We start from the raw sequence: 25,303 nt of genomic DNA on the forward strand, positions 1-25,303 counted from the left end.
ATTATTTAAGAGATAATAGATAAACTTTATATATATATTAAATGGTTTAGGATTTAAGGTTTACTTGATATTTGTTAAATGATGAAATTTTATATAATTAATTAATGCTTTTATATTTAAAAATATTTAATATAAACCATTTGATGTACTTAAATATTAGATTATAAAAATTGATAAATAAATAAATAAAGTAACTGATATGAATAAGTAATTATCTATTTTGGATAGGACCAAATTATAACAAATAAAAATGAAATACAAAAATAAAAATGAAATACAAAAACTAAAAATTATAATTTTATCTAATTCTTTTAAATATTACTTAAAATTTTAAAAATTATTTATTTAAAATTTATATGAAAGATACAATAATTTAATATAAAAATTGTAAAAAAGTTGAGCGTTAGCGGCGTTTATGAAAAAAAGCCGCAAAAGGTATACAATAGCGGCGTTTTTGGTCCAAACGCCGTTAAAAGTCGAGCAATAGTGACGTTTTTTTTCAAAACGCCACGAATATTTTTTACGAAACCACGTCGTTTTGTATTTATATTTTTTTATCCCAAAATTTCAAATGAAATATTTTCTTTTTTTCCCCCCTTTTTCCAAAATCGATTCCCCCCACCCCCAGAAATCTCGCCTGAAATCTCTTCTTCTTTTTTCCCCATTTTATTTTTTCCCAAACCATATTGTTGCAAACTCGTAAGAAGATTCAAAAGAAATTGAAGATAAGAGGATACAGCTTGAAGACGGATGGTCTTGATGAGATTCTCTCCTTCGTCAATAGCTTCCAAGATGCTGAAGATGAGGCTATTGATCTCCTCATCGACTAGCTCGATCACCAATCCTGTAATTTTCTTTATTTATGCTTTTCTAGGGTTTTCCTTATTTTTTTAATATTCTATTAGTATTTTTTTTAATTGTAAGCAGTGAATTCTTCCATAATCGACAAGGAGGCGGTGCACCAAGTAGTTAGTCTTCTATTGGATGCTGAAGCAGCTGAGGAGGAGATCTGTTTGAATATGCGGATGTAATTCTTGCAAAAATCTCCTTGTTGGAAATCCAGAGACTTAATTCGTTTCAGAACACTTTGATAATTAGTAAAAGCAAGTAAGAAGGGAAAGACTGATGCTGGCTTTTTTTGTTTCTGACCACCTAAAATTTCATCCATGATCCTCAGTCAACGTTTGTTTCTATGTCTATACACCACTGTGTTACAATCTCCTTGGATAGTATTATTTTTCTAAAAAAGTATTGCAATCCTTATAACATTCATTCTATGGCTTTCTGTCTAATATGTTGGTCAGTTTCCTTTCTTTAGATCATGATTTATGAACGAAAAGCAATTCATTCTTGCTGAGGTATGCTGATTTTCAATGTTTGTTTACAGACCCTAGTTTTGATATATGGGGCATCAGTTAATTTGAAATGTAAAGAAAATGGATCAATAAAGGAAGTTTCAGACTTGTACTGGAGTTCTATTGGAGGTCTTGTAGATTTGTTGATTTTAGATGATAAGAGCTGGACGCAGCTTGTAGAAGCTGCAGTTGAGAATGTTGATTATTTTTTGGCTGATATTCTATCATTCTTACGATGAGAAGTTTGTTCCTGTCAGTATCATACATTTCATGGTACAGTCTAGCAGTAAACCATATATGCAAGCTAGTGATCAAGCCTATGTCAGAACTGTAGACACCTCTATTTGGAGATAGCAAATGATGAATTTAGGATCAATTTTGAAGTCACTTTCTGAACCATTATGTGAATTCTTTGTTTTTAATTGGTCAGTCTTTCATGTACCTACTGCTAATTTCTAGAGGTTACTTTAAAGCTTATATCTGATTTCCTGTATACCTTTTTCTATATGTATATACATTTGAAATGAGATCCTGTTCGATTTCAACAATACAGTTTATGGTTGGACAGCTATCCTCTTTCTCTGCCTTATATCTGTCTTATTTTTACGTGTTGAAACTGCTTTGATCTTTCTTTTTATTGTATATTAGACGGAGAAAGCATTTCTCAAACAACCCAAGGTGTTTTTAAGGTGAACTAGCTTCTTCCATTGTTATATATGTTTTACATTGTTGCTAATTCATCTTACTCAGACCATTGTTATAGAATGTGAAAAGCCAATGAAGCAAGGAGTTCTCACTCCTGGACGTGTTCGTCTTTTGCTTCACAGAGGTCTGTGGACTTTGAAATATTTTTCAAAGGTATTAATTTTTCTCTTTTTCTTTTCTTCTTTGCTGAGTTTTTGAATTCTTCCTGTCTTTTCTTTTCTATGAATCTGATGGAATGCAAGTGGTATTGGTCATGTAATTACGATTAGAAATATTTCTTGTGAATTGGATATTGAGGTGATTTTTCTCTGGTTTTTTATAGCTGAAAGTTTGGATTTAATTGGAATTAGGGTTTTTCTTTTAATCTTAAAATAATTTTTAGTTAAAGAAAATCAGCATTTCATTTGTTAAGGAAGATTTTCGATGTTTAAATTTGGAATAGGATTTTCAAATTCTAGTTATTAAAAGGCCATGACTATTTTTTTTTGCTTGATTCTTGTTATTCATGGTTTTAAAATAAATCCCTAAAATTCATTTGGTTTCTGGGTGAATTTCTATATGTAAATTCTCCCGTTTCCTTGTAAATTCAGAATCTTTCTTATTTGTATGATTTAGGAACTCTGATTGCTGTTACTGTATTTGTATGATTTAGGAACTCTGATTTATACTTGATTAATGGTAGCTCGCTCAATTATTAAATAATTTCATAGGGAACTCTGGTTGGAACCTGGACACATCAAATTACAAGTTTACAAGTTTGTTTCTAGTAGCACATGTGGAAAATATAATTTCCTTAATTAAGTTCATCCACTTATAAAACCTTTGTATGGGTTGCTTCTCTCTCTTTTCCCTCCCAGGTTATGACTTGCAGTCTATTTTGCCTACAAGAACATCTCTTTATCTTCTATAACAAACTGCTCACATTAATATTTTGATATTTTTTTGGTGATGATTACTGGCTATATATTATTTGGAAAAGGGGGAATCTGTTTTTGTGGCAGCACATACATCTGCTGGAAAGATAGTTGTAGCAGAATATGCATTTGCTTTGGCATCAAAATTACGTTAGTTATTTTGGTTTTTTGCTTGTAAATCTATAGATGTTTTGATTTTTTGTTAGCTGGAGATGTGACAAATTGCTCACATTGATTAAGAACCTCAGGCCATATCTTTTTTATTTTCAAGTTTCTGAAGTTCTATGCCGAATTTGGTTTAGTTTCAAGATTTTTTATAAGTTTTCATGTCATGCAGCATTGCACTAGAGCTGTGTATACTGCTCCAATTAAAACAATTAGCAACCAGAAGTATAGAGATTTCTGTGGGAAATTTGATGTTGGCCTTCTCACAGGTGATGTTAGTTTGAGACCAGAGGCTTCTTGTCTCATCATGACAACTGAATTGTTAAGGTCAATGCTTTATCGAGGTGCAGATATTATTCGCGATATTGAATGGGTGAAGGGGTTGCTTTTTGTAGCATTACTTTACATAGTAGTTTCATTACTTTTTCTGCTGAACGCTCTTGTTAGTTCTTTTGTCTAATTTGTGAACATGATATTTAAGATGTATCTTTCTATTGTGACTATATGAATGTAGGTTATATTTGATGAGGTGCACTATGTGAATGATGTTGAAAGATGAGGTGCACATTTATTACCTTGCAATGTGTATAGGTTCAACTAGTCAGTTTGTTTCTCATATATATTATTTATTTTAGTTTTGATTCTAAATTTTTATTTTTATTTTAATATTTACGACAACTTGAGTTCTAACTTTTGGATTTTAATTGTGTTATTAATTTATTATTTTAAATTATAAAACTAAATTCATTAATTTTTATATTTAGTTTTAAAGTTAAAAATTTCATAGAAAATTTAATTTAAATAATATTTTTATTTATCCTTGAAAGAATTTTAAAGTTCAAATTTAAAAATAAAACATAATATAAGGGTCCGTTTGATTGCCAAGAAAATGTTTTTCAGTAAAATGATTTTTGGAAAAGGTTTTACTTTTCTGTAAAATGATTTACTGGAAAATATTTTCTAGCGTTTGATTGAACTGTAAAATATTTTCTCATTGCATTTTGCATTTCTGAAAATATTTTCCGAAAAGTTGTTTTACATATATTAATATATATTAATAAATTTTATATTTTAAATTGTTTTTACATATATTGCAATGATTTATTTATAATAATACTCAATTATTAAGCTACAATATTAATCGTTAAATTGAAAAAACTAATATCAAATAAATTATTTGTAATTGTGTTAAAAAAACAAGTATTGAATAATTATAAATTGCTTCGAAACCACAATGAGTACTAGAAATTAATAATATTATCCAAATACATAATTAGTAGTACACCACATAGTAACAACATTGTCCAAGTGCATAATATACCTTAAAAGGGAACATGCTTCGAAAGTAGCATCTAAACTTGAACTCCTGTGAATTGTTAAACACAGGTCCAAAGTCGTAACAAACTAATTCAATGTCTCACCATAAGCCCCAAGTCATTTTCATTGTCTATTACACAAGAACCACTTACTAGTGTAGCACACGTATTTTCCGGGGAATGATGAAGGTCCAATGGGTAAGTGTAGTTTTGTTGCAAACAGATCGCCATCGGGTGAAAAAGCGGGTCGTCGAAGAAGAATTACGCATCTTGGACAATGAATCAAGGGTGCGATGTCGCTCCGTGTTAGGAACCGAATGTTGCACACTATTGCGCCATCATCGAACTCGACCGGTATGGCTCTAAGCTCGGTTGGGAGGCCAACAATAGGACTCAGCTCTTGCACAAGTCGGTCAATGCACTTGCTCGTAATTTTATGTTTAGAGACGTTTGCATTGCGAAGTTTCTTTTATTTAATTCTACGAGTCAAAAGACAACAACGAACCTTTGCAAAACCTTTACGTGTATTTAACCGATAGCATTGTTATTATGAATAAGTTAAATCACCCAACTATTTCCAACAACCTGCTTTTTACGAATAACACATCAAAGAGAAGAAACGGATGAATTCGCATAAAAGGTCAACAAAAGGCATTAGTCAGTATCTTATGATGGAGAAATCAAGTAACACCAACTTTTCTTTTATATCAGATGAAATCAAACAAGAAAAAAGATGCACCAAATGGAAAGGAAAAGGAGTTCAAATCTTCTTAATCCGACTAATGATGATGACAACAAAATGGTACATAGCATAAAACAGAAAGATCCTACATGTGTTAATAACCTAACACGTCGCCATGCATAAGATGGACACCAAGACAAGTTTTCAGCCCTAGAGTAAAAATATAGATTGATTTCATGCGTAACATAGCTGGCAAAGAAGATTGTATGAATGAAATAGTAGGCAGGCAGGATGATGCAAGATATATAAAAAAAAATTATTTCAATCTTCAGGTAAAATATGTTTCATAAACAAATATCAGCAAGGAATTAACATGAAAAAGGTTTATATAGGAACTTGAAAGGGAAAGAAAAAACAGCTCATTCATTAAAAGGACAGAAAACATCTAATAGATTCATGCAGCTAAAGCTTTTTTAGTAAAACAAAGAAAAAAATTTGCAGAATCAAATCGGCGCTATGCTGTTAACATAAAACTAAAAGTTGTAAGTGAAATTAAAAGAACATGAAGTTTTTCTGCAATGAAACAAAGCAAACATTCATTATTTAATATGAAACTATGAAATTGTTTTATATTTCCCCAAAAGAGTGAAGATTTCAAGGATAAAAACATAAAAGGCAGGGTTTAAAGAAGAAAAGACAATTACTTTCAAACATGCATGAACATAAAGATTATACCTTTTACAACAACATACATGTTATCTCAAAGAAAACTTGGTTCTAAAAATTCAGCTAAAAAAAACTCATTTCAGACCTCAAATGCATTCATTTGCATCATATATAAGAAAAAAAATAAATACCGAGAAACAAAGCAACAAACCATGAAACTTGGTGATTTGGGAAAACAAAATCACCCCCCAAAACCAGAAAAAAAGCTTTAACAAAGACCCTAGTTAATTTTATGTAATAAAAGAAATGGATTGAATACTGATATCCCATACCTTATTTTGATTCCACTTCTAAACTAAAAGTTTTGGTGCTAAGTTGTGAGAATAACACTTCATCATCCATTGAGACCTGAGCAACAGGAACATCAACACCACCGCTCTCTTCCTCATCCGCCATTGAATTCTCCAAGCTATCCAAATCATCATCATCTTTGTTAGCCACATAAATTTTGTACCTTTCACTAACCCCACCACATTTTTACCACCCAATTCAATTCCTTCATCTGGGTCTTCATCTAAAGGCCTATCCTTCTCTGAACCAGTCTCGAACTCCTCATTACCACTCAAAAAACGCTCTTCAGAACCCCCTAACTCACTGTTATTCTCATAATTATAGACACTACTCCCGCCAACAGTACTTGCAGTTTCACGTTCATATTCAGAATCAGAATCAAGAGTTAAAGGAGCTCGAATAAGTAAAGAACCTGTTGAAGATGATGGGGTCTCTGTTTCTGGCATTGTTGTTGAGTCCATGGCTGCTAAAAGAGATAATGAATCTGGGTTTGGGATCGACACTGGAGACAATGAAGGAGATCGCAAGCTTCGGCCATCTGATTTTTCCCTCTCCGGTGACGTTAAAGTTGAAGACGACAAGGGAGATCGTACATTTCCATTGGACGCATTGGGAAGTCGCGGCGAATCAGCTGAAATCCTCCCCGGAGTTGAAGGTTGAAGAAGAGAAAGGAGAAAGGGAAAATGTCTTACGGTAGAGAAATGGGTAAGACAATTTCCAAAAAAAAAAAGCTTTGGTTTTACCCATGTTTGTAAAATGTTTTCCTATGGAATTCATTTTCCACAAATAAAACACCAGAAATTTCGGAAAATGTTTTCCGGAAAACATTTTACACCAATAAAACGGACCCTAATATTTATCATAAAAATAAATATTATTTGATTAAAATAATTTTTTTAAATGTTATGTTTTTAGTGGCGTTTTTGCGAGAAGCGTCGCTAAAGGTTTGTTCTATAGCGACGTTTGTGGGAAAAGCGCCGCTAAAGGTCTCGAGCTATAGCGGCGTTTGTGGGAAAAGAGCCGCTAAAGGTCTTGATCTATAGCGGCGTTTGTGGGAAAAGCGCCGCTAAAGGTCTTGACCTATAGCGGCGTTTATGCAAAAGCGCCGCTAAAGGTCCTGATCTATAGCGGGGTTTGTGGAAAAAGCGCCACTAAAGGTCATGATCTATAGCGGCGTTTATTTCTAAAAACGCCGCTAACGTTTGCGGCGTTGACAATAGCGGCATTTTTTGCTGCGCTTTCAAAAACGCCGCAAATACTTTTAGCGCCGCTAAAGGCATAAAAACGCCGCTAAAAGCCTGTTTTGGTGTACTGAATGAGACCATGAAAGAGTAATAAATTCATAGAATTGCATGATGATATGCACAAGGAAACTCAATCCAATCAAGAACAAAATTGGAGTCGATATCAAGCATTAAATTTGTCTTTCTAATTTATATTAATTTCCAAAAAAACTCTAATGTTTTTTGGATTGTCATAATATCAACATTAGATGGCATCAAAAGCCTGCAAATGCCTCAATAAGATAGTAGCCTCATCGTAATTCATCACACCCTTAAAAACACCACCACCAAAATACCTATACCATAACGCGACATGATCAAACAGAGTCCCAAACAAAAATACACACTCCTTTTAATTATCTAGAGTAAAACAAATGAAGTATCATTCTAAAAAATAATGGAACCGTAAAATAAAATTTGATATAAAATTTAATAAAATAGGGTTTGTCATGTCTGATCATCAAGAATAAATCAAGAACAAGATAATAGTTCATCTCTTAGTATAACTCCCTGACAAGAATGGAAAAGAAGTACGAGATATATATATCTATTTCTTGGGGACTAGAGGTGCTCATGGGTCGGGCCGGGCCGGACCCAAAAATTTTTTAGCATGCTTCCTAGGCCCAGGCCCGGCCCAGCCTGAAATATGGGCCTGAGATTTTACCCAGGTCCGGCCCGTGGAAAAAATACGAAGCCCGGGCCCGGCTCTGCCCGACCTTTTTTTTACTTAAAACTAATTGTTATTGAAATTAATTGTTATTAAAATTATATCAAATATCAAATTATATTTTTTTGTATATAATGAACAAAAAAATAAAATAAGATTACTTATTTGAAGAACAAAGTGCATAGCTTTCATGTTATCTATAAAATTTATGTTAGAATTGATGTAGTATTATTACACTCTAGGTTTTGATTCTTAATAAATAATGAACCTGTTGTCCACCATTTACTATTGTTTTTTAACAACTTTATAGAAAATAAACAAGCCCTTAATATCGAACCTCAACCCAACTTAATCAATTGAAACCTTTTCCATAATAGTCTTGACCCAAATCGATCGTTTGATATTTCTTAGTTTTTTTAACATTTTCAATTTTAACATTTTCAAATTGACATTTAAACATAAAATAATAATCTATGAATATGGGGCGCGTTTAAAAATTACCAACTAATTGAATTTAAATGCTATTTAATTGTATATAATTACACATTTGTGACATTTAGGTAACAATCAATTCTTAAAAAAGAATAAAAATAAAAATGATTATACAAGTAATTACAAACAATTAACTCAATTTAATTACTTTTAACTTTTAAATTAAATATTTTAAAGTTTATCATATCATTACATTTTTATGCTTTTAAAGGATAAAAATATCAAAATTGATCCATACTCATTGAATGCAACGATCAAAATATAAAAAAACAACCCATACCCGTCTTTCAAACCTCCCCCTCCATTTTTCAAAATAAGAAAATCTTTGTTTTAAAGTGGATCAATTCACAATCTAGCAATCAATTTGAGTTTTATCATTCACTAATTCTGGCCATTATATAAATCTCAGACCCTAATACTACATGAGGAATAAGAGGAAAATCCCAATCTCTAATTTTGCTTCAAACTATCTTTGAGATAAGAAAACATAAGTTAAACCCCACAAGTACATATACCTCCAAAATGACTTTGGAAAATTAAGCAACAAACCATAATATTCATACATTAATCCATCAACATATTTAATTTCATAACAAAATATAAATTGTAAGCTAAATTAAATTTTAAACATTTAGAAAGAAAGTATCTTAAAAAGCTACCGAAGAAACATCATCCTCATCGTCCTTTTTGCAACCAATTTCTAACATGAAATAAGAATAAATAATTAGATAATCAAATTGATGAAAAAATATTATAAAATTCGAACAATAAAACGAGAATAATAATTACCTGCTGAAAATCCCTTAGCTCGCATCCAATCATCCAAGCAAACAGTGGCTTGAACCGTTTTTGGCTTAAGTGAACTCCTCAAAGGTGTGATAACTTTCTTACACATGCTAAAAGTCGATTCGGAAGCTAAAGTCAATATTGGAATTGCCAAAAGATCACTAGCCAATAATGAAAGGTCGTTGTATCGAACTGAACTTTTGCTCCAATAATCTAAAACATCTATTTGACTATTCAACTCAAGCTCCAGTTCTTCCAAATAAATGTCCAACTGTGACTTCTCACTCCTAGTGCTAGATTCATTTAAATACCGTTTATAATCATCACTCTCATCAAAATATCCCCCAAAATCAGTACTATTATCATTGTGTTCATCCAAACCAGAATCAATAGGATTTTTATCCGAAACATTAGAACTCCCAGCCAAAGAGGAAGACGTGGATTTGGATTTCTTAACATACTCATCAAACAAAAGTCTAAGATTGCTAAGAATGGTCTCAACAAAATCTGAAGCATGAATACCATAGATTGTATTAAAGCAATACTGCACATAATTCAACTTGTAACGAGGATCTAAAATTGCAGCACATGACAATATCAACGAATACTCAGCCCAATACTTATTAAATTTCTCTTGCATTTGCTTAACCATTGGAGTTAAAAAAGAATAAAGACCTTTAACTGTATAAAGCAAGATCTTGTGAACCTTCCAAACCCCTCTAAAATAAACATTAGTCGTTGGATAATTAGAATCAGAAAAAACACAAGTCACATCATAAAGGACTTTCAAAAATTTGCAAAGAATAGTAACATTTCTCCACTCCTCGTTAGAAAGTGCAAACATTTGATAACCTTTATCCCGTTGGCCCTAATAATCTAGCACATCTTTATAGTAAAGAGAAGATTCAAGCATCAAATAAGTAGAATTCCATCTCACGCACACATCTTGACGCAACTATTTGGTCACATTCAAATGAAAACTTTTGTTGGCCACATCATAAAATCTTTTCCTACGAATTCTTGACTTTTTTATGTACCTAATTCCATTTCAAATCTTACCAACAACATCATCAGCAAGTTCCAAACCAGCTTTAACTATAAGATTCAATATATGTGCACAACATCTAACTTGAAAAAAAGTACCATCATACAAAATAGCTCAGTTTGCACGAAAACGATTTTTAAGACAAGAAACCATAACATCATTATAAGAAGCATTATCCAAAATGATGCTAAAAAATTTCTTATCTATGCCCCATTGAGACAAACATAAAACAAGTTCATCTGCTATGTTCAAACCATCATACGGAGGAAACAAAGCTCTAAACCTTATGATTCTCTTTTGTAGCTTCCAATCTTTGTCAACCTAATGAGCAGTAACGCAAATATATTCATCATTAGTATACTCCGAATTCCAATTATCGGAAGTTAGACAAATTAAATCAGGTGTTTTAGCCAACTCTTCTTTAACACGATCTCTCTCTTTTGCATAATACATTAGGACATCCCTAGCAGCTGTATGTCTACTTATATTCTTAAAATTAGGACTAGTAATTCTCATCATGTATCTAAATCCCGATTCTTCAACTGTCCTAAATGAATGCTTGCCACACACAAGAAAAGTAGAAATAGCTTGACGACACTCATCAGCATCAAACTTGTAGTTTTTTATAGATGGAACACCTTCTGGTGATGGTTGAATGCCTATAGTGTATTGAGTGATGTCTTTATTAACTTTTTTCAAACAACTATTTAGATGACGTCTCAAATGAGAGGTTCCACTAGAAGACTTAGTAGAGAAGATAGTCTTACAGTGATTACATTGTGCCTTCAATTCGTTTTTGTTCTCGCATTCAAGCTTTTTCATTTCATCCCACACCTTTGAAGTGGTAGAATTTTGACGTTTGAGAGAACTTTCATACTCATTAAACCCATCGTCCACAGGTATAGGAGTTTTCGAACTAGCCATAGTTATAAAAATTCAAGTCCTGAAATCCAAAAATAATCTTATTTATAACTCAGTTATTGAATATATTACATATATTCATGTATTAAAATTATATACATGTATTAAATTTAAATAATCTTATATATATTTATATACTTATATGGTTAAGGAGCTATTCTAAAACAATTGAAATGCATAGTTGCAAGCATATATACGCTCATTCATGTATTAAAATTATATACATATATTAAAATTAAATAATTTTATATATATATATACATATATATTTATATACATATAAATCTTATATTTATATTTATATACATGTATTAAAATTAAATAACTGAACATAAATATTGTCTCTATTTGAGGATTCATCAATACCATGCACCTTCAAAATGGCCCTACATTTGTAGGTAAATTACAATTTACGACATCTAATCATAAAATTATTGGCTTTTAAATTTCATTTTGGGCAATTAATGACATGGTTAATAGTTTTCTAGTATTTTATTAAAAGCGATAATTAATTATTTTAAATTTAAATATTTTAATATTTGACAAGTAACACTATATTTATATGACATCAACATTTAATGTGTGAATTCCTTTTGGTAGAAAAATACAACTTAAAACAAAAACTCAAAAGTTACAAATTTTATAACAGTATATTAAAACATTATATTACATTAAAAATTAAGGTGTGGTAGTTAAATATCAAATTTAGGCATAATAGAGAGACCAAAATTAAAATTTATTCATTTTTCCAAAATTACAAAAAGGGTAAGACATAGCAAATCTAGAAGAAAAAAATCATGTGTTAGTTTGTAAAGATTATTTCAACCTCCAAAACCAAAAGAAAATGTTCTATATGTGAATGTAATATATTTATATTATTTTTACTTTTCAAATATAAAAGTGAAGAATTATATTATTTTAATTTTTCAAAAGTTGCAAATTTTATAACAGTTTTGAGAAAATAAATATAATATATTTTAATTAATACATATTACATAATAGTATAATACCGAACTCTTATATTGCACGAGATAATAAACTAGTTATTTAACTATGCTAGCCTTGTGATACAATATCAAATTTATTACATGTCTTTAAGTAATACTAAAAAAACACACATCATTTACAAAAAGTCGCTAAGGTTGATTGTTCCGAAAGAAAGGGTGTGATAACAACCTCTAAGTGATAGCAACCTGCCTGGGCCTGCTGTTTTTCTGCCTCAATAGCTTGTTTCTGCAATAAAACAAAGCTAAAACAAAAAAGATGAGATTAAAATTTGGCAGTTGAAAAGGCCGGGAGCTCAATATTGTTTGATTCCAATCAGTAAATTCCAATGGCTATGCAGAGAACATTGCTACAGAAACAAATGTAAGAAAGAATGGCTATGCATGATATTACATTACATGAATTATATGCAGATAATATAAATGCAGAGAACATTGCTACAGAAACAAATTTCAATGGCTATACAGATAATATAAAGAGCATCATCAACGTATCAGAAGAAGGAACCCATGAGTGTTCATGAAGGAAAAATGTAAGAAAGAAAGGAAAATACAGAACCCGTGGCAGCATGCATGAAAGCAGGAAAATGTAGTGTTTTGTTTGCATGTAGCAGAGCAAAGAAATAATGAACCCTTGAACCAGCATACATGAAAGCAGGAAAATGTAGTGTTTTGTTTGCATGTAGTAGAGCAAAGAAATAATGGACCCGTGAACCAACATGCATGAAAGAAGCAGAAAAAATATACTTGTATGTGATCTCAGAAAAATATACTGCAAAATGCAAATTACATATAGTCTTTTCCATTTCCCTTTCAATCTGGTAATTTTATTATCTACTCCTAATAGTTAGGTTATAGATTCAACTATTCTTTCAATAACTTTTGAAGCCTATACTTAATGAAACTTTTAGGAGTATATAATAACTTATATTTACAGCAGCCACTACAATAGATCAAACTTATATTTACAGTAAATATCAGAGAAAGAAAAAATAAAGAAAACAAACCTTTGATTTTGGAAATGGGTGGAGCCGTGGAGGACAGGAGGTGGATCGGACACGGGGTTAGGGATTTGTGGAAGAGGGGAAATAGGAAATGGGGGAAATGGGTGGAGCCGTGGTCCGTGGAGGACTGGAGGTGGATCGGTGGAGGACTGCTGCCGGAGGTGAAGGTGTAGGTTGAGAAAAAAATGGAGGGCAGTCGGGCTAGGGATTTGTGGAAGAGGGGAAATAGGGTAAATGGCCTGGGAGTGGGGGACGGGATTCAAGGGAAGCAAAAGAAATATTTTTAAATAAATAAAAAATATATATTATATTCGGGCAGGGCCCGGGCCAAAAAAATTTTGCCTGAGGTCCGGCTCGTTTTCTAAACGGGCCTCGTTTTTTTGCCCAAGCCTATATTTCAGACCTATATTTTTACCCGAACCCTCCCATATTTTGGGTGGGCTGTCGGGTCGGGTCGGGCCGCCCGGCCCATGATTACCTCTATTGGGGACCATTACCTCTTTTTAAATAATTGATTATTATAATTTGATCGCTCATCAAATTATAAATACAACTTATGCTTTCTACACATTGTTTTCATGATACTTTAATACCTATGACATTTATCACATGGTTGGTCACTTAATTTTGTATCACACTTTAAAATAGCATTATACTTGTACATATGTGTCCATAATTGAGTATTTTAATCCAATAATCTCCCACTTGGACAATATATGTTTCCTAATAAATGTACAATCTTATAAGCTAAAAATTTGCTATCATATATGTGGAGTATGACTCTATTTCAGTCAAATTTGAGAAATAATCTTTCGTTAAACTCTTTTATTTGTTTCAATCAAACTCGATTAGTCTAGATTATTTTATTATTATTTGACTTATGAATTTAGCCTATAAATAGGCTATTTTACAATCTTAGAAAATACACCTATTAGAAATTAGAACTCATAACACATTTAGAGAATTTTATGTTTATGTTTTGAGGGTTCTTTTGTTCTTGGGTTATCGGAGTTTAGTTTTTATCTTCATCTTTTGTACTCTTCGTTCTTTTGCCATTATAATAAAATTATCTTTGCCCGTGATTTTTTTTTATCCTTTTTGGAGGGGTTTTCCACGTTAAATTTGTGTATTCAATTTTTCAATTTATTTCGCTATTTTTTTATTTGTTGCTTAATCGGATCAATCCCAATAAGTGGTATCAGAACTAGTTCAACTTTCATGTATCAGCCCATTCAGATATGGCAGCAACAAGGTTTGAAATTGAGAAGTTCGATGGTGAGACAAATTTCAATCTGTGGCAAGTTCAAATGATGACAATTCTAGTTCAAACTGGCTTGAAAAAGGTTGTTACCGGGAAAAAGCCTGAGAATCTAAATCAAACAGAATGGGAAGAGCTCGATGAAAAGACATTGTCTGCAATCCAGTTGTGTCTCGCTAATATGGTATTGCAGGAGGTATTGATGGAGAAGACATCATCTACCTTGTGGAAAAGGTTAGAAACTCTTTATGCGACTAAGTATCTGGCTAACCATTTAGTGTTGAAACAAATTCTGTTTACGTTTCGCATGAACGAATGTGAGCTTTTTAGAGATCACATCAATCAATTCATTACTATTTTAAATGATTTAAAGAACGTTGAGGTTCATATTGACGATGAAGATCAGACTATGCTATTATTGTACTCTTTACCCCATTTATACAAGTCTTCCAAGGAGACTGTGATTTATGGCATAGAGAAATTCTCGTTCGAATATATGAAGGGTCATTTGTTGAGTAGAGACAAACTCAACAATTAGTTTGGTTTGAATAGCAAGGCAGATAGGCAAGCTGCCGTTTTGGTAGTATAAAAAAAACGAGACAAAATGTGTCACTATTGTAAAAAGTTAGGTCACGTCAAAGCAAATTGTTATAAACTACGAAATAAAAGAGTTGCTGAGAATAACGAGGAAGATGTAGCTGGTGCTAATTTGGCCGATAAAAGCGGTGATGATTTCTTGTTAGTGTCAATGAGCGATAACTCAAGCTCACGTCCGAGTGGATCCTAGATTCTGGATGTTCTTTCCACATGTGTCTCAATAGAGAATGGTTCTCCACATACAGTTCAGTTGAAGGTGGAGTTGTGTGCATGGGAAACGATTCATCTAGTAGGGTAATTGGTATTGATACTGTTAAAATTAGGATACACGATGGGATGATTAGGACACCTTCAGATGTCAGGTATGTACCTGATTTATGAAAGAATCTCATCTCCTCGAGTATTTTAGACTTGAAAGGATGCAGAATCAATATCAAGTCGAGTGACATTAAAGTATCTCGTGGAGCTCTCGTTTTGTTAAAAGGTAAAAGAACCGGCAATATTTGTATTTTGGAAGGTTTTACAGTGACCGCTGAAATCGGACGTCCCTCATCCGCTATGGAGTCGAATTCAACTCATTTGGAGCGGAGGCAACTTGGTTAAAGGAGGGAAAAAGGTATGACTGTTTCGTTAAATAGAAGTTCTTTTTTGGATGCATGTTTTGAAAAGTTAGGGTAATGTGTTCGTGAAAATCAGACTTGGGTTAGTTTTAATTTGACAGTGTACAAGTCGAAGGCTTGAAGTCTTCTAGTTTCTAAGCACAAATTCGACTAAGTTAATTCCTTGCATAGTTCAAGATAGGCCTGTAACGGGTTTTGGCAAAGATGGCATTGTGGAAATATGAGTCAAGGTGGAGATTTGTTGAGTATGACTCCTATTTCAGTCAAATTTGAGAAATAATCTTTCAGTTAAACTCTGTTTTTTGTTTCAATCAAACTCGAATTAGTCTAGATTATTTTATTATTATTTGACTTATGAATTTAGCCTATAAATAGACTCTTTTACAACCTTAGAAAATACACCCATTAGAGATTAGAACTCATAACACATTTAGAGAATTTTGTGTTTATGTTTTGAGGGTTCTTTATTTTTGGGGTTTATTTTTTATCTCCATCTTCTGTACTCTTCGTTCTTTTGCCATTATAATAAAATTATCTTTGCCCGCGGTTTTTTTTATCCTCTTTGGAGGGGTTTTTTCACGTTAAATTTGTGTGTTCAAAATTTCAATTTATTCTGCTATTTTCTTTTACTTGTTGCTTAATCGGATTGATCCCAACAATATAACAGGTATTCTATAACAATCTTGTCCATCAACTATATCCATATAGGATCAAAATAGTCTTTGTCATATTAATCATGACTAAACTCATCAATGATCACATATACAAATATAGTCAAATGACATAGATCAATAATGGATGCATAGTATGAAAATTATATGCAATGTGAATCACACATGCCAATTTTCAACTAATTCTCCTTAAACTTAAGCGAGGCCAATATCAAATAAAGTAAATAAACTGAATATTTCATTTCTGATTATAAAAACAAAAACAAAATACACAAATGTTTGAAAATAAACATAAAGCAAATAAAATACAAACTCTTGCTAAACCATGATGTCCTCAAATAATATAGCATACATATGAGCAATGTGCTCATGAAAGACCTTGGGTGATAAACCTTTTGTCAACGGATCCGCTATCATAGAGTTTGTCTCAATGTACTCTATGGATATTTGTCCATTTTGCACTCTTTCTTTTACAACTAGGAGCTTTATGTCAATATATTTCGACTTAAATGAGCTCTTGTTATTGTTAAAATACAACACCGCTGACTTATTGTCATAAAATAATGTGAGTGGTCTTTTTACATTCTTTAAAATGTACAGCCCAGTGACAAAGTTCCGCAACTATATTCCATGGTTTGATGTCTTGTAGCATGCTACGAACTCTGTTGCAATAGTAGAAGAAGCTACAAGTGTCTCTTTGACACTTTTCCAGGATATAGCTCATCCATTTAACAAGTAAATATAGCTTGATGTAGATTTCATCCTATTTTGACATTCAACAAAATTAGAATTTGAATACCCTACGACCTTTAAATGATCTGATCTATTATACGTGAGCATGTAGCATTTTGTTCTCTATTTATAAAAAAATTAAATAATTTTCAAAAATAAAAAATTCAAAATGTTTATAAAAATTTTAAAATTTATATTTGAAAAATATAAAAATCTAAAGAATATATAATTTTTTGACAAAAATATAATTTTTTAAATTATAAATTTGGGAGCTAAATAAGTTAATTAATGATTTAAGCTTATTATACTAAAATATCTTTCTTTTTTCTTCTTATTTTGCTTTGAATTTTTTAAATATCTATGGTTTCAAATTTATACCCTTTAACATGGAATTAATTATATTGCAATAAAATTTTAATTTGACATGTTTAACTTTTTAATTTAACTCGATTTAATTCAACTTTAATTTCATTCCACTAGACTCAATTCAAAAATTTCAAAATAGGGTAACATGATAAAATAAGATTCGTCAACTCAATTAGCTTAAAATTTTTTCACTCGATTCGATTGAATGCTCACCCATTATTTTAATTTTTCGAATATAAAATCTGAAAATTTTTATTTATAAGATGATATAAAGTAATTATTTATGTTGACATTCCTAATCTGAACCGTCCAATACCCACGGTTGCTGATTTTTCAATCAGAATATTACATCATATTGTATACCAGAGATATGGTGTGAATGGGTCTTACATGTTATGCCCTAAAAGCCAATATATATAAGAGGCAACCATGCGCCATCTCTCCAAGTGGTGGGCGGGCGAAAGGGATGAGAACCCAGTTCTGGTGATTTCTTCTTCATCTTCTTCAATATTTCTTTTAATTTATGTTTGGGATAATAGTATTGCACTAATTACCTAGGCATAATGAGCAATATTCCTGATTATTTGCCTAATCTCAAAGGTGCAAAAGTGAAGAAAGGGATCCGCTTTGCAGCATTAACTTTAAATCCATGTTTTTGCTGTCAGTAATGCCCCCTTACAATCATTTTCTTCCAGATTCATCACCTAATCTTTAATTTTTACAAACGAATCTGCTTTTTTCTTTTTCAATCCTTCTGGTGACTGTTTTGTTTGGATTTCAAGTCTCATATATCTCATCAAAACTGGATGGGTGAAGAGATTCTTTCGCTGAAATTAAAAAACTAGTTTGAATTAATTTTGGTTCGTTTCATAGTTTCTTGAGAAAACAAAAGAAAATAATAACCAGGGAAGAACAATAATCAAATTCCTCCTATTTGTTTTAACGGAGGAGTAAAACTGGATTAGATTAAAAGAGAATACATATACTCCCGCAGCATCGGCAAAAAGTAAATTATATTTTGTCATAATCATATTCATAATAGCTTTATATTCATTCAACTTTTATTATTTAATATCCAACGCCCTTCAAAGCCCCCAACTCAAATTCCCTGATAAACATTCATAAAAAAAATTGAAAATCAATCCCCCCATTGATGGGATTACAAAGAAAGTTCCGAATTATTACTGGGGGGTCAATGATCCACCTAAAACAAAACACGACACAGAACTTAAAACAGCTCAAATACCAATTGAAACACCAAAATAACTAGGTTGGTCATTTAAACCTAAAGCCAAACGACGGGGATTAGCGCCATTATATGGTCTCCAGTGCCTGCAGTACATCAGCCTTCAAATCTTCGAAGTCTTCCACTCCGAAGCTGAAACGAACCAAGTTATCCTCAATCCCATACTTGCGCCTCTCAGCTTGGCTAAGATCCCTGTTTTGTAGAGGAAAAAATTTAGAGTCTTACAACCCCAAACAAGGACATAATCATGTAAAAGAACCACACTATGTCAATACTGATCTCTATCTATGTCCACAGCCAAGTCACTACTAAATACTTAACAAACCTATGCAGTAACATAAGATGACAATTCGTACTAAGCTTATAATGCATATTTGGGTCTATTACAGTCTCATTGCGTTTTATGCATATATTCAGTTGTTGCCTAATTCGAAGTTCATATAAAGTCGAGTCAGTTGCCTAGATGGATAAACACAAGCAATACGGATCAACACATAAACAGAAATAATGTCATACCAATAGGACATTATAGCAGGCTGATCCACTATGCTCTCACAGCCACCAAATGATGGAGCAATGTATGGTATCTTTAATGCATCAACAAACTTCTTGGTGGTCATCAAATCTCCATCCACCTGAATGATTTAGAATAGACTAATGTCAAATAATTTTTGCATCAATAATACCAAATGAAGTAATAGATACTAAAGGTGAATTCCCAGGTGCAAGGTTAAAGTAGTTGAAGAAAACAAACCTCAAAACTGACCACACCACCAAAGCCAGTCATTTGCTGCTTGGCAATTTCATGTTCAGGATGACTTGGCAAGCCTGGATAATAGACGCGTCTCACCTTCCATTGATATTTGATTAGCCGAGAGATTAGGAAAGAAGTCCAAATTAGAAAAATAAGAAATCATAAATCAGACAAATACATAGTTACAAATTATGACAACCCCAACTGGCATACACATCACACAGATGCAATGGCACTATCACGGAGAAGTAAACCAAATCCTCTCCAGGAAGTTCAAAGTTGCATAAAGAAATCATAAAATGTTCACAGCAACCACATAAAGCGACTTAGTTAAATTGAGTTGCTTAAATGGAATATACAGAAACAAGTATGTAAAAAAGGCAACGTCACTGCAATTCATACCCTAGGATGTGCCTCTAAAACTTCGGCCATCCTTAATGCTGTTGAGTTCTGTTGCTGTACACGAAGATGCAGTGTCTTCATTCCTCTGATGATTAGGTAAGCGGCATTCTGTTTATATATCGAAATAAAACATGTTACTTTGTGACCCTTGCAACTTATAACAAGAACTAAAATCGCACAAATCTTTGAAGAATAAGGTGGAAGTCATTATTAAAGCATCATTCCTGAAATAACACATTCTTCTTAGACTAGAAGTCCAACAACCACCTTTACAATCTAGTCTCATCTTAACCGAGTATAATTACCAAACGAATCAACTTAGGGATGACAAATATAATACTTAGTTTGACAAAAACATGAAGGACACCATGAAAACTATAACTAAGATTAAGGTCAGGACAACTCACCGGGTTGAGAGTACCACCCAAAATATGATGCAAAGTACGAATTTCAGTAATCAACTTCTCTGGACCACTTATGCAACCAGCAAGAACCTGTGACATAAAGAATTAAACTAGTTTATTGCTAGAATTGAAAATAACCAACAGCAAGAATGGATTTCAGACTGGCTAAATTAACAAGAGGAAGTGCGTACATCATTGTGCCCCCCAATGAATTTTGTTGCAGAGTGCAAAACAAGATCAGCACCAAGGGCCAGGGCCTTCTGGTTAAGAGGTGTAGCGAAGGTACCATCAATGCAGACAAGTGCTCCTTTGCTGTGACACAGCTTTGAAACTCTTTCTATGTCAACACATCTCAGGAAAGGATTTGTTGGAGACTCGGTAAAGAAAAGAGAAACCTGAATGGAATCAGAATTCACTCTAAAGGATGAATTGTCATTTCCAAAATAAAAATAAAAAGACAAATCTAGAAAAATAAGGGAACCACTTTCTATGCCACTGACTTTGTTTTTGTTGAGTGCAGCCTCCAGGCCATCCACATCTGCAGGATCAATAACAGTAACCTGCATATTGAATGATAGCCAGAACTCAATTAGAAATACGTCAATATATTAGTCCAAATAAATACAGCCATTTCAGCAAGTGGCTATTAAAATTGCCAGTTTGCCGCATACAACATTATGTTCTTACTGCAATTGCACTTCTTATATATAACAACAAACCCGATAAAGGAATGGTTGCAGGTACAAACTTTTACTCTATACATTACTTTGGTGCATCAATATCTTAATAGTAGCTATTTCAACATCACTGCGCTCCGTGAAACAAGAATGCACAAAAACCCTGGGCATTACACTCACCAAGATTCTTATAAAACAATAGAATGACACAGAAGAGTAACAAGAACAAAACCAGAAGCCATACCGAGATTCCCATTTTAGGCAGAAAGTTCTCGATGAACATCCTAGTTTTCCGGTAGCAATCTGTTGTTGTCACCATATGTCCCCCAGCAGGAACTAATGTCATCAGCATGACTGTGCTAGCACACATACCAGATGCCATAGTCAGGGTCGATTCAGCCCCCTCAAGTGCGCTGAACCAAAGAAAGAGCACCTCATGAATGTTTCTAAACCATTTAAACAACCAAACAGGACAACTAATAGATGATCAAAAGAGGCAGCCAAACCTTATCTTCTCCTCTGCAACGACTGTAGTTGGATTTCCATAACGCCCATATTCAAAACTTTGATGGCGTTTCTCCTGCAGCAAGATCACATGGAACATTACTCCACTGGAATTTATGGGTCAAACGACAAATGCTTTTAAGAACTCATCCTTTCGATACTCGATTACTAATTGAGCAAATAAGCAAAAGAGGTCTTTTTGCATTGTATTTTGGAAAATTTTAATCCATGGTACTCGACCATGAAAACAGCTACTTTACAGACAGTGAACCAAGACATTTATTAAAATAGAAACCTTAACAAGTACACTAATATACCAATGCAAACATTAACCACCGTGACAACAGATTTATTAATGCTATAGTTACCACTTACTATACCTTGAAGTCAATAAGCTCCTGAGTTTTCTTAAAGAAGTATGCAGAAGTATTAACCACTGGGGTGGTTATTGCATCAGTAACAATACCGCGACCTAATCTTTCACCTGCAAAAAAAGAAAAGCAAAATATTTTTTAGAGACTTATTTTCCACGAATATGTAAGAATCTAATCAGAGTAAATAATAGGAAACTATAAAAAAATAATTATTACTTATAAAGATTTTATTAACATACACAAATTGTTGTAATTATTAAATTACTAATTATCTCAAATAAATGAATTTAATTTAGACCACAAATATCGCTTTCTTTTCTTTTTGCTTTCAAATAAAAAACTTTTTAAAAAGAAAACATAAAAAGATATATACATTTCAATGAAATTAAAAATTATATAAATTGATTTACCAGCATGAACAGTGATGCTCCCATCGGAGCTCAAAAACGTTGTCGTCGAATTATCTGAACCTCCAATCTGTACACTACCGTTGTCAATACAACCTTCTACAGCGGCCCCGTCATTAGTGACGGTGGCGGTGACGGCGGCTGCCGCTGCCTGAGCAGAAGCAGCAGCCGCCAAGGGGGAATCTGGAGCAGGACCATTCGACCACGAAGCAGCGACGATTTGCGCAACACCGATATTGCTACAGTTGCGGCGAGCCTTGATGCTGAGCTGGCGCACGAAATTCGGCGGGAAACGAAAGATCAGAGAAGACAAACCTCGGCTACTGATACCTCCGGCGTAAAGCGACGAAGCCGTCACCCTTCGGCTGGAGGCAAGACGAGGCTTGTCCCCGATCGGCGCACTGGAGAAATCGGGATCTGGACGACACTCAAATGAAGAATAAGGATTAAAAGCCCTAGGGCTAAGAGTAAATGAACATGATGAAACCGCCATTTGTTTTCTATCACCAAAAACGAAATCGTTTCACCTCTCTCTCTCCCTCTGCAACTTCTCCGAAATGCAAAGAGGCTCCCTTCTTTCTTTTCCTTAAAATCAAACTGGTTAATATACTCGAATTCGGTTGTCGTTTTGTTTCCTGTTTTTGTTTTTATTTTTATTTTTAAATTTGGTGGGGACCGGTTTTCTTTTTAACCAGGGTTAGGTTTACGTTTTGTGGAGTTTAATTATTTTGCTTACGTGGTGGATAGAGACTGGTTGGACATTAGATATTTTATTCTATGACCACGAGTTTTAAAGCTGTTTCAAGTCTAAAGTGAAATCGAACCCTCAACTATTAGTTAAGAGAGGAGAGACTCTTTACCATTTTACCTAACTCCCGTAGTGGTCGGACATATTTTTTATTTTGGTATGTAAATTTTTGGTCTAAATTTTTTATTTAAAGTACATTTATTTTTCAATTTGACACGTCTCATAATATTTTTTTAATCTAATTTTTAACCAATCAAACATAGTTATTTGACATCTTTGTGGAAAAGGTATATTCTTTTATCAAATTTATATAAATATAAAAAAAATTAAAAAGTATATATTATCTAGAAAAATTATAAAATTAAAATTAAAAAAAAAACAAAAGATATAAATTTTATTAAAAAAGTTAAAATTCTCTAAGATTTAAGAAAATTTAAAAAAATTAAAAACAGAAAACCCATTGAATGGCCTTCAAAGGCCATACAAAGGTGGAATTGATTTTGATTTTGAGTTTGAATGGTATTTACAATAACTATTGCAATTTTTAGTAAAGCCGCCCCCGTCTGTCCTTCCAACTTGTTCCATTTCACATCTGATTCAGAGTTTTCTTACAATTAGGTTATACTTGGTTTGTATTTATATCATATCCCAATCTCGGTTTGAAAAAGTGTAAAAATTTGAGTAAAAATATAGATCGGGTTTGAGTAAAAAATGAAGCTTCGGGTAAGTTTTGTTTTGTTCGGGTTAGCCCGAACTTGTAAAAAAAATTATTTCTATTTTGCCACTGTTTTACTATCATTTTGTTATTATATTGCTACTTTTTTTGTTGTTATTATTTGGATATTGTATAACTCTTATTTTATTATTAATTTTACTATTATTTTAGAGGCATTTGTTTGCTAAGTTGCACATATTTTAGTGTTATTTAATGGGTCGGGCTTAAATTTTAGTATTTTTATCCAGGTCAGGTTTGGTCAAATTTTTAATTTTATTTTTCAGGTCGAGCCTAGAAAATAGGCATAAATTCTATTGAGGCTTGACTCAGCCCATGATCACATTTATTTGTATTACTATGTAATGTACGGATCAATTATTTATAGAGGTATTCATGGGTCAAGTTGAACTTAAAATTTTATTCAAGTCCATCTATATTTATAAATAACTAATTCAAACTCATTTCAAATGTGTTTATATTATTTTTTAAAATAATTAAATGTATATTTAAATCATTTTTAACTCAATGTTTAATACTTTTTATATATTTTTATTCACTAAATTTTATATATAATATATCTTAACATTTTTAATGTTTACATTATACTACATACTACTATAGATTTAATTTTTTTTATGTATTATAAATTATATAATATATATATAAAAATATGATGTAAAACATGACAACGTAAAAAACGGCCAAGCATGACTCGGGCCTTAAATGTTCAAGTCTGAGCTCAATTCATATTATAAACGGGCCAAAATTTTTTTGCCCAAGTCTATTTTTTGGGCCTAATATATTTGTCCAAATCCTTTCAAATTCCAGACGAGCCCTTGTGCTTGGATGGATAGCTCAACCCATAACAAGTCTAGTTGTTGTGTATATTAAATTTATGATGTTTTTATAACATTAGTTTTTGTTTAAATTTTTTAATGAATTTCTTACAAAATAATTAATAAATTAAAAACTAATGTAATTTGAAAATATTTTTAAAAGTATTTAACTAATTCAAAATTAGTCACATTAATATTGTTTAATTTTAAAATAATTAATAATAAAATCATCATGATTTGAATATTAATGCTAATATATTATAATTTAAATATTATTTATTATATATTTCTTCAATGTTAAATTAATTTTTATTGTAGTAAAATTATTAATATTCAATTTTTTGTAAATTTATATTTACGTTTGTTCTAGTTTAATCAATAAATGAAATTAGCTCTTATTTTATTTTAAAATATAAATTTAATTTGATAAATGTTATTAATATATATCTATTTTTAAATTATATATTAAGCTTAACAATTTAATATTTATTAATTTTAATTGAATGGAGTGGTGATTAAAATTGTTGTTAAACACATGTTTAACACATGTTCGAACCGTGCTACTTTCTAATATTATAAAATCTTAAGATAATGATATAATTTATATCTAAAATCAACTTTATATTTAACATGAAA

At 32.1% G+C, this 25,303-nt stretch overlaps 3 protein-coding genes across 8 annotated transcripts; 1 reads left to right on the plus strand and 2 right to left on the minus strand.

Moving 5' to 3' along the window:
• The first annotated feature begins 602 nt into the window (after positions 1-602).
• On the plus strand, positions 603-3,693 carry LOC105766376 (DExH-box ATP-dependent RNA helicase DExH11). 5 transcript variants are annotated; one of them, XR_008197803.1, is made up of 5 exons: positions 603-846; positions 928-1,107; positions 2,004-2,044; positions 2,106-2,213; positions 3,312-3,693. XR_008197803.1 is itself a non-coding variant. In XM_052633435.1 (2 exons), the coding sequence occupies exons 1-2, from the start codon at positions 2,133-2,135 to the stop codon at positions 3,597-3,599; spliced, it is 369 nt and encodes a 122-aa protein (XP_052489395.1). In that variant the 5' UTR covers positions 603-2,132; the 3' UTR covers positions 3,600-3,693. The 5 variants fall into 5 exon arrangements, 1 of the variants encoding a protein (XP_052489395.1); XR_008197801.1 differs by having other exon boundaries at positions 2,119-2,213; XR_008197802.1 differs by having other exon boundaries at positions 928-2,044.
• Positions 3,694-9,108: 5,415 nt separating this feature from the next.
• Positions 9,109-13,588, minus strand: LOC128042421 (zinc finger BED domain-containing protein DAYSLEEPER-like). Of its 2 annotated transcripts, XM_052633434.1 has the most exons (5): positions 13,360-13,588; positions 12,525-12,581; positions 11,195-11,370; positions 9,386-9,511; positions 9,109-9,296 (listed from the first exon to the last, which is right to left on the minus strand). In XM_052633434.1, the coding sequence occupies exons 3-5, from the start codon at positions 11,349-11,351 to the stop codon at positions 9,244-9,246; spliced, it is 336 nt and encodes a 111-aa protein (XP_052489394.1). In that variant the 5' UTR covers positions 11,352-11,370; positions 12,525-12,581; positions 13,360-13,588; the 3' UTR covers positions 9,109-9,243. The 2 variants fall into 2 exon arrangements, with proteins under 2 accessions (XP_052489394.1, XP_052489393.1); XM_052633433.1 differs by having other exon boundaries at positions 9,386-11,370.
• A 5,042-nt stretch (positions 13,589-18,630) lies between these two features.
• LOC105766331 (cystathionine gamma-synthase 1, chloroplastic) lies at positions 18,631-22,958 on the minus strand. The gene is made up of 11 exons (XM_012585739.2): positions 22,372-22,958; positions 21,968-22,071; positions 21,590-21,663; positions 21,328-21,496; positions 20,907-20,966; positions 20,598-20,801; positions 20,410-20,496; positions 20,003-20,110; positions 19,601-19,696; positions 19,363-19,481; positions 18,631-19,038 (listed from the first exon to the last, which is right to left on the minus strand). Exons 1-11 carry the CDS (start codon positions 22,859-22,861, stop codon positions 18,915-18,917), a joined length of 1,635 nt encoding a protein of 544 aa, XP_012441193.1. The 5' UTR covers positions 22,862-22,958; the 3' UTR covers positions 18,631-18,914.
• Positions 22,959-25,303: the final 2,345 nt, after the last annotated feature.

The sequence above is a fragment of the Gossypium raimondii genome, chromosome 7, assembly GCF_025698545.1.
Source record: "Gossypium raimondii isolate GPD5lz chromosome 7, ASM2569854v1, whole genome shotgun sequence".
Lineage (NCBI taxonomy): Eukaryota > Viridiplantae > Streptophyta > Magnoliopsida > Malvales > Malvaceae > Gossypium > Gossypium raimondii.